Below are 10,206 nucleotides of genomic sequence, written 5' to 3'. Positions count from 1 at the left end.
TTAAGATTTCATCATACTTAATTGTCTCTCTGCCATAAATCCAAGCAGTCACGAAAGACTCATAAGATTCAGGCAATGAGTTCATTAGGATCAAGGCCTTATCTTCATCTTTGATTATCTCTTCAAGATTTTCCAGTTCAGCTAGAAGTTTGTTAAACTCTTCTAGATGGCCAATCATCTTTGTGCCTTCTTTGTACTAGAACCTGTACAACTTGTTCTTGAGATGTAGTCGATTCTCTGCACTCTTCTTCATATAATTTGTCTCTAATGCAGCCCACAATTCCTTCGCAGAAGTTATGTTCATCACACCATACTCCTGTTGCTTTCCCAAGCATAGCCAAATTGTAGAACATGCATGAGCATTCAATCTTTCTCATTCTTCTTTTTTCAACGAAAACGACATGTCTCATAACACAACAACCAAACCTTGTTGTATCAGGACATCTCGAACCTCGCATTCCACAAATCAAAGTTGGTCGTTCCATCAAATTTCTCAATTTCAAAGCTAGCACTCTGAACTGTCGTCTTGGTTCCACTAGTGCCAGACTTTTCTTCAACATCATCACCACTGGTAGAATCACTAGTCTTCGTCATTGCTTGATAGTTACAACCCACGTAAGACCACTTGTTGTAAACTAAACCAAAACCAATCAAGCAATAAACAAAACACGATGATTTTAGAGTTCCTCCAATATAGGAGTACTTCTCTAATAATAGAAGCTTTATTGATTACCAACAAGTACAAGAGAACTCACAAACACAAAGTGTTCTCAAGTATACAAATTTATGCCTCTAAAAAACTCTCACACAAAACTCTATCCCACATCCATCTATTTATACTAATAGATGTCATAGGTTTACACAAGGTCCCTAGAATATAGGAAACCAAATCCTATACTAAAACCAAATCCCAAACCAACTAGGAAACACAAATCCAAATATCTTGCATCCACGATATCCTAATCTTTGTTTGATTGTTGTTTTAGTTAGGCATGTTGATTTAATGCCAAATCCAACAAACCCTAGCGATAATAGGGAGATGGAAAGATTAATTATGGTTCTCTAGATTTGGATTTGATTTCAGCATACATGCATGCAAATGTGCTTTCAAGAAGCTACACCATTATTTGCTTCCTTGGTACATGTAGTCTTCTTCACCTCTTGTAGTCCCTTTTCTCCAGTGTTTATAGTAGATGTACTGCAAAATTATCTGTTATGCTTGTTAAGGCATATCAATAAAATCATAAGTATAGGTACTTATAGTTACCGATCATATTATTGATCACATTTTTAATCATATTTCTCACGTTTCACAAGTATAGGTACTTATAGTTACTGATCATATTATTGATCACATTTTTAATCATATTTCTCACGTTTCACTTATGTTAAAAGATATGTGAACAAAGTAATCTGTAAATCTAGTAAGTATATTAATTACTTAATGCAATGTTAGGACTATTTTAATATGGGTTATTTGTATCATGTTTACCGATCACACCTCTCACGTTTCACTTATTTTAAAAGATATATATATATATATATATATATATGTGTGTGTGTGTGTGTGTGTGTGTGTGTGTGTGTGCAGGAGGACTAGCAAAGGATACAAATAAGTCAAGTACTACGCAAACTGCAGCATCGAGCAACCATGACATGTTGGCCTTAATGTTATCCCACTCGGTGGTTCTTACAAGTATGCTGCAAATTTTGGAATATTCAAAAAATTAATTAAGAAGCATGAGAAAGTAGAGATAGGAAGATAGTGTGGTAGACACATTGTAAACTAACCTTCCCACATAAGTGACATTTGCGATCAGTGCAAAGACGAACATTAGAGGATTCAAGCCCTGTATATACATAACCAATAGTTTTAAACTGTTCGCCTATATACATGATCATATTTAATTGAATATATTAGAAAGGAATCAAAGAGTAAAGAATTACCTCCACACTTCCTCTTTTAATCTGGCCAATGTAAATCACACCGCGATTAAGTTCGGAACGTCCAAAATAAAATCGGTAAATAAGGTAAAATAAACGTTTTGATAGTGACAGAGATATGAATGAATAAAGTATAGTAATTAAGAGGATATACTTCAGCTATTCCTATTTAATTCAACGGCTAAGGATAACTCTTAAGTTAATTAGTAAAATATATACACGTACATTTAACCAAATCTGAGGGAGTCGACCACCCATGTATATACCAGCCATTAGCCAGCCCAGCCATTGACCCAAGGCACTATGCTCATCTGAGTGTTCCTGTACAGACACTAGTATCAGCTAATGACTATTTTGGAGGAAAAATGTTATTTTCTCAGATTGTTGGACAACATAACCCTGTGAATCTAGACCATTGATCATGTTTTTTTTCTTTTTGCATCAGCGGTATTAATAGATATGGTTTGCATGACAACCAATCATACCTGCAAGAGTTTCCTCCCAGTAACTCCCAGGTATACTTGTGCCAAACCCTTTGTTTGTGAAGGCAAGTTAAATGATGTTGCTAGAAATGTTCCGTAACCAACCTGGAATTATTTTACACAAAGTGGTGATTAAATCAAAATGATATAGTAGAACAAAACACTTGTTAATTAATTATGTAAAGTTTTTAAGACAACAGAACTACAAATATACGCCTAATATTCTCCCAAATCCTCGTTACTAACTGATGTGATATATAAACATAACAATTCATTATTAAACATGCACAATTTAGGCAATTTACTAAATGATCATAAGTAGGAAATTAGATTTTCGAGGCTCACGGATCTTGGGATTGGCCTAGGCTGGGTAACAGAGTTCTTGTTGGATGTAACCAGAACTGACTCGTCCTCAGAAGACGAGTCACTGTCCATTATCATTGCAGAAGGACCACTTCTAGCTGCTCTCATATAAGTTCGAAACGGCGGAGTTCCACTGCCAGCCATTGATCTTGCTGACCTGTAAAAAGTATGTGACAAGAAATTCGTTTTATCAATCAAGTTAAGAAGATACATCCTAAATATGGAACATATATATGTAGAAGTTGTAGGAGGAGGTTACATACGTGTAGTAGAACTCCCTTTTAGGAGTGGCTTTGGGTGCAGCAGTTGGTATTGGAATGCCTAAATCAGCCAACTTAGGATTCAATGGTTTTATATTCTCTTCTTCATCCTAATTACATGTTAATTAATTGATCATTAGACGCTCGTATTATCCAGCCAGCTTCAGTTAATAACAATTATTTTGAAAATAATTGATAGATTGAGAGGCCGAAAACCAAAATTGAAATGAAAATGTTGTACCTTATGTCTGGCTTTGATATTTCGGCATTTCCACCATGCATAGATGTAGTCATAGTACACACTCTGCAATACTAATACTACGGTACTTGCTGTGTAGAGCTATTAAATAAAGAAAAACAAAAGAAAATGTTACATATAATAAATTAAAGCTTATAAAACGGTATCACTAATTTAAGCTAGAATGAGTTTAAAACGTAGTGGGTTAGATAGAAAAATCATAACTAACAAAGTAATTCAGCACTTTCTTTACAAATTAAATTTATTACTCACAAAATTAAAAAAATTAATGGACCCTACTTAGTGCCAAGTGACTCCCCTAAATTGATGGGATCATAGTTTACACCTAAATTGATGGGAAAATTTTGAACAAATTTTAGATTCAAAAAACCAAGTCTTCCTAAATATTCGGACATGGGCCTAAATTATCGTGCATTTTAGTGCTTATCATTTCTTCCTACAACTGCAATTACCAAGAGAAGCAAAGATACATGGAAACATAACACAGTTTAATATTTTAAAAAAATTATATTCAGAAACGTAATACAAAGTTTTTGAAGGTGCAAAATTACCAGAGCTGTGTACAACTGGGTCGGCAACTGCATGAAAAAATAGCTATCATTAAAATATTTAACCCAGATATTTGCCAAATCCAAAAAAAAAAAAAAAAAAAAAATCTGACAATATATGGTGGAGACCCGTCATGCATGAAAATAAAGATGGTGGTTTTAACCAGAGCCAATCATGTTGATGGTTTTCTGGACCACCAGACTAACAAACGAAGAGAATAGATTTTTCAGTGTAACCGGCATACGGAGTGATACATCATGTGTCATTATATAAATGATGAGATATATGGATTAAAAAGTTAATAACTTATCAAATAAAACTTCTTACCATTTACATAAAAATACATATACATGGTGTACACCGTAAAAAATTTCTCCGCAATGAAAAAGTCAATAGCAATATTGACTGGGGTTAACTCACCGTTGCTGGTTCCAGAAAACAACCCAACAAATTAAACACATCCCTGCATGAAACCCAAAAAATAATTAATTAATTAATTAACTTTCAATAACATTACACAACTTTAAAACCTTTTTTTTCTATTCAGGGACGAAGGAGAATATTCGAGAGCTGAGAAGACAAATATTACTAGACTTCTTAGTTTAATCGTGGGTCAGAAAACTAACCCGGCGACCCAGGTGCAGAGGAAGGCGAGGGAAACACCGTGGCTGGACTTGGTGTGAAAGTTTGTGATGATTTGAGGAATTTCAGCCACACCCCAACACACTAAGCTGATCAGACCCAGAGCAAACGAGATGTCATCGCTTAGGTTGCAAAGGCAGTCCTTGAAATATTTCTGAACCCAACGCACACAGGGTTTATTCTCCGCCACACAATAAGAGAGCGGCATTCTCTCCGGACGCCCCTGAGTGGCAGCTGAGTTCTGTTTTGTTGGTGGTTTTGCAATTGGCAGAGCTGATGATGGTGGTTTTAAGAGAGGGAGAGACGGGGGAGAGAGAGAGGCGGCAATACTTATAAAGTGAATAACACAACAGAAGGCAGCATATTACAGAGGAAGTGAGGACTTAATTATAAGTTATATAGAAGCCTAAAGTATCTCCGAAGTCTTCCTTTTTTAGGTCAAAATGTAATTATGTAAAATAGGGCAACGCTAGACATGTGGTGTGCCTAGTTTTTAGCCTGATGTACTCAGAAGTGTATGTGTCTGTTTGTTGGAGCAAAAGAATAAACTTGGTACACAAGCTGGGGTGTGTGCGGTGGTGAGCATATTCTATAATACCATGATGCTTTTTTTATTTCCATAGGAAAATAATATCGATAAAACAGATCCTCTGAGGTCTGAAAAGTTCATACTGGTTAAGTGTACAAGCGTTTCTTTAAAGTGAGTAGTTGAAATGGACAAAACCATTACGCAAAAGTGTTTTTGAAAAAGGCTCGAATACTTCTTTATGCTTCTAGCGCTTAGACTAAAATGTTTTCATTAGAAATTTTTATTAAAAACAAAATTTTTTAAGCAATTTGTGGAAAAGTAGCAAACTGCTTCTTAAAAAAAAAGATACTAGATGCTAGTCAGGTTGTGGACTAGAACCTAATGCTTAGGTGAATAGGCGGGAGTCTAGGTGGATTAGGTAAATTTAAGTATATTTATTATATATCATGTAATAAGTGCTTACTTATACTAAAAAAATTGGGATAAATAACTTGCCAAATATATAGATTATAAAGTATTAGAACATAATAAAACATAGGTAACAAGCATATAATGTGTGTTCACCTAAGTATTTAATAAGTCTCTTACAATTTATAGAAAAATAAAATACAAAATAAAAGTGTCTAAGTGAGAGTCGCGATCTTGGTGGGTTTAGGCGGGCTAGGCAGGCACCTAGACCGTTCTTAATTTCAAACGTCAAGGGATTAATCAGGACGATGGTCAGTCGCCAAGCGCTTAGGCGGGACCTAAGCGACGCTAGACGTGTATTTATTTTAAAACAATGCTTGTATAAAGCTTTCGAGTGCAGTTTTTAATTAAAAATTTTCAATCAAACATAATTATAAGTGTTTTTGGTAATATGAAAATATTTTCAATTACTTTACAAGCACTTTCAAATAGATCTGACTACTCCTAAATATAAAAATAACATACTTGGGAATTTAGAAATTTGAATGCAAGAAAATGTGGAATTAAAATTTTAACTAGAGAAGTCATTTCCTCAACTGTTAAATTTTGTTTCTCTCTGGTGAATATGATCTCATTTTTCCCAAAAGAAATTAAACATCTTTGAATATATTATAATCAAACAACAACAACAATAACAAAAGGTTACAACAATCTTAAAATTAAACTGCCTTTAAAAATATAAATTTAGAAATCCCTCGATGCGAATCTTTATTTCAGATGCCTCCCCTCATGCTTGCATGGTTTTCCTATAAACCGACATGAATTGGCGGTCGAGCTAACTCAGCACCAAAAATGGTTTAAAAATGCACGATAGGTCCAAAATGTCAAGGACATGTCAACATCCTCTTTTTCGTGTCACCGCTTACAGGTCTTTATGATAATTTATTTTATTTATCAATTGCAACTATTTAGCATCTCTCTTTGATGATAACAACTCTCTTTGATGATAACCTTGCTTGCTTTTTATATTGAACAGAACTTGGTTGCTGAAAAATCAGCAACCGTTTCTGTTGTTGATAAATCATAGATGAATATGTGTTTAATTTATAATTAAAAAATTAATTATTTGGACACTATCTATTTGTGATTTGTTTGTAGCAGCTCCTGCTGCTATTTTTTCTGCAATCAAGTTCTATCTTTTTATGTTTGAGACCAAAGAGAAGAAGATATTAGACAAAAGAAAAGGATCCTCGCTGGATCATTTTCTTGGGAATCATGCGATTGTGATAATTCATCGTGCATTGTGCGGTCAGTTTTTGTTAGACATTATTTATATTTAATTTTAAATTTTAAAATGATTTATAACCGTATGATGTACAATGAACGATCACAAAATCCCTAAGATCCCTAAGAAAATAATTTGGTGAGGATCCTTTTCCTTAGAAAAAGATGTGTGGGTGTCAATCACAGTGAGAGCCGTTAAGTGGAGTGCAAAGTAGAAATGATTTTGAGAAAGAGAAATTGAATGCAAATTGGGGAATATTTTTTTTGTGAGGATCCTGAGAATTCTTAAATCGTGTTCGTTCATCGTACATCATGCGATCAATTTTTGTCCGATACTATTCATATTTAATTTTAAATAAAAGTATTTAAAATGATTTCTGATCGTACGATGCCCGATAAACGGACACGTTGTGAGAATTCTGAGGATTCCCACCAAGAGGATCCTCATTCCAAATAGGGTCCCAGCAGGATAGAAAGGAAAATGATTCTAAAATGTTTCTATGCCCCAATATACAAAGAGATTTTTCACTAGAATCAGAACACGGAGTGGTGTACTCCATGTCATTATACAAATAATGCAATATGTATGTTAAAAAGTTAATAACTTAAAAAATAAAAATTTTCACTACTTATATAAAAATACATGATATATCATCCGTGTTTTGGCTACAATGAAAAATTTCTTCAATACACAAATAAAGACTATTATTTCAAGAGCATACTTTCAAACAATGATCTAATTAATAATAAGTAATGATATTCATACCATATTTTTATATTATATTTCTATACCACCTTAGGTGACATCTGATGTGGACAGCCACATCATTTGAAAAATTTGGAAAACCCAATGAAAGGAAGGAGAAAGACTCCTCGTATACCACAATCATCATTTAATTAACTAATTTTTCTTAATTATTAATTTATTAAATAATAAACAAAATTTAAAAATCTGATTAATTCAAATGATATGGCTATCCACATCAAATATCACCTAAGGTAGTATGAAATGTGGTACAAAAACGTTGATATGAATAACATTACTCGTTAATAATAAAAATCAATAATTGTAAATGTTGCATGAAAATGATGAAAGAGACTGAGTATTTATAGAAATCAATGCATCAGTGATGCCAGATCATGTTAGAGATAAAAAATTTTAAAAATTAATTACGGGATAAGAAAACATGTCATACTTCTATCTGAACATTAAGGAAAAACATATCATATCCAATACGTACTCTAGGCGAAGAACTAACAAAACAGCTTCAAAACGACCAAACTCGCATATATGTGATGAGACGATCAAACTTGCCTAAAGCGAGACACCAAACTCGCATGTAACGAGGCCTAATAAGTCTTACTGAGTTTCTTAAATTATTACAAAACAGCTTATGAGAGAATCGTGATGCTCACAATAATAACTCGATTCCAAAATACCAACACATCAACACTAGAATAAAATAAAACCAACAATAAAAAAAAAAAACAACACAACTTCGCTCAGCAGGATCTACCCATTTTATCTATAAAGTTATCTTGTTTTTCCTCGTCTCTGTCACAAATTTCTCATATCTTTTTGCCTCTTTTATTTTTATTATTATTTTTTAAGAAACGATGTCATCTACGGAGAAGGGGATGAGTTTAGTCTTATAATGGGCTAACAATGATGTAGTTCAAATTCATTTTTAGCAAAAATCAAATTTAAGATCCTCTCACTTACAAGTAAAGAGAAATACCACTAGATCATAGTATTAAATAATATTTTATTTTTATAATAGAAAGTTGACAAAGGATTATCAAATGGATTCCAACTTGCTGATACAAGTTTATTTGAAATATTCAATTATCGCATGATCCAAAAATCATATTTGAGATGTTTACTTTTGCAATCTAAATATGCTTTAGAGACTAGCTAAGTCGTCCACTAGGATCTAATTATATTCATCATCGGCTTTCTTTTGTTTGAGCTGTGATCTTGGCATATAGCAAATTTGTGGTATCAAACAAAGATATACTTGAATGAGTCCGGATCGTCGTCTGATTCTCTTTGTGAGGATTCCGGAGATTCGTGAATCGTATCTGTTTATCGTATATCATGTAGTCATAAATTATTTTAAATATTTTTATTTAAAAATAAATATAAACAATATTTGATAAAAACTGATCGCATAATATACGATTAACAGACACAATTCATGAATTCTCAGGATCCTCATCAAAAGAATCCGGACAAAATTCTGTTGGTACTTGAATATCCTGCTAGCGCGGTCGTAGTACTCCACCTTCCTGCAAGTTGCAGATTACTTTAAAACAAAAAATTATGAATATCGCATAACGATAAATTTGGTTATGGGCATGGCAATTAAGAAAGTAACATAAATACAACTTATATCACATACAAAGGAGATGATTGGATGATGGCTTGCGAGATAGAACCGGATCGATTTTCATTATTCATCTTTGCTTCTAAATTTTCAGTACAAAAAATGTCTATAAGTAACGTGATAGCATTTATCCATCAGGAATAAACTAGCTTCTAAGTTATAATTCATACGAATGAACAAGTATTCAAATAATATCATATCATTTATTAGTTCGAATCGAAAATGAAATATTTGTTTGGTGTCCTTAACAGTATTCAAATAGACTTGTTTTTATAAAAAATTACCTAATTCTTATTACCGTTCAATTTCTACTTTCCATTCCATGAACTAATCACCAAACTAAAACTCTGCGCGTCAAAAACATTTTCTTGCTTGTAATAGCATATGACGAGTACTTTTTTGATCTGGAAACCACACATCCATACATCAGAAACATATCCATACATCAGAAGCGCATCCAAAAATGACAATCATTGTGAATTAAGGAAAAGGATCCACGCCGGATTTTTTTTATGGGGATCCTAGGGATCTTGAAATCATGATCGTTTATCGTATATCGTGCGATTGGTTTTCGTTAGTTACTATTTATATTTAATTTTAAATTTTAAATTTTGAAATAATTTATAACTGCGTAATATACGATGAACAATCATAATCACGAAATCCATATGCAGACAAATAAACTAACGCAATAATCTATATGGATTGCCCGCGTCCTCAGTAATTTATTCGAATATAGCCTCCATACTCATCCAGGTTCATCCATTTTACATTACTTGTCCTTCTTTTTGGATTTGGAACCCATCCAAATCTAAATGGTGGGGATTATAGGGATCATCATATCCTAACTGTTTATCATATATCGTACGGTCAGAAATCATTTGAATTTTTTATTTAAAATTAAATATAAATAGTACTTAACGAAAATTAACATCATTATATATGATAAACGGTTAGGATATGAGGATCCTTACGATCCCTATCATTTGGATCCAGATGGGATCCTTATCGCTTTTTTTTATATTTTCGTTTCTATTTAGAATAAAAAAAACATATCGTGTATTTAGTTTTCATTAGGTACTATTTATATTTAATTTTA

General features: G+C 33.0%; 1 protein-coding gene across 1 annotated transcript; it reads right to left on the bottom strand.

The window, feature by feature from the left end:
• Nucleotides 1-675: 675 nt before the first annotated feature.
• LOC137748939 (vacuolar lysine transporter YPQ1-like) lies at nt 676-4,907 on the bottom strand. The gene is made up of 12 exons (XM_068489130.2): nt 4,484-4,907; nt 4,278-4,320; nt 3,860-3,886; nt 3,291-3,389; nt 3,053-3,159; nt 2,772-2,946; nt 2,430-2,531; nt 2,170-2,265; nt 1,948-1,968; nt 1,792-1,850; nt 1,611-1,701; nt 676-1,210 (listed from the first exon to the last, which is right to left on the bottom strand). The coding sequence occupies exons 1-12, from the start codon at nt 4,705-4,707 to the stop codon at nt 1,124-1,126; spliced, it is 1,131 nt and encodes a 376-aa protein (XP_068345231.2). The 5' UTR covers nt 4,708-4,907; the 3' UTR covers nt 676-1,123.
• Between the last annotated feature and the right edge of the window lie 5,299 nt (nt 4,908-10,206).

The sequence above is a fragment of the Pyrus communis genome, chromosome 2 (genome assembly GCF_041283825.1).
Source record: "Pyrus communis isolate YQ-2024b chromosome 2, ASM4128382v1, whole genome shotgun sequence".
NCBI classification, from domain to species: domain Eukaryota; kingdom Viridiplantae; phylum Streptophyta; class Magnoliopsida; order Rosales; family Rosaceae; genus Pyrus; species Pyrus communis.
The sequence above is the reverse complement of the archived record's forward strand: the minus strand, read 5'-3'. Positions and strand labels throughout refer to the sequence as shown.

Coding starts and splice junctions, on each gene's coding strand:
- LOC137748939 (XM_068489130.2), bottom strand. CDS start 4,707: ATGCCGCTCTCTTATTGTGTGGCGGAGAATAAACCCTGTGTGCGTTGG. Junction 4,321..4,483: donor CTCTGCACCTGGGTCGCCGG/GTTAGTTTTCTG, acceptor GGTTTCATGCAG/GGATGTGTTTAATTTGTTGG. Junction 2,532..2,771: donor CTAGGCCAATCCCAAGATCC/GTGAGCCTCGAA, acceptor AAATAATTCCAG/GTTGGTTACGGAACATTTCT.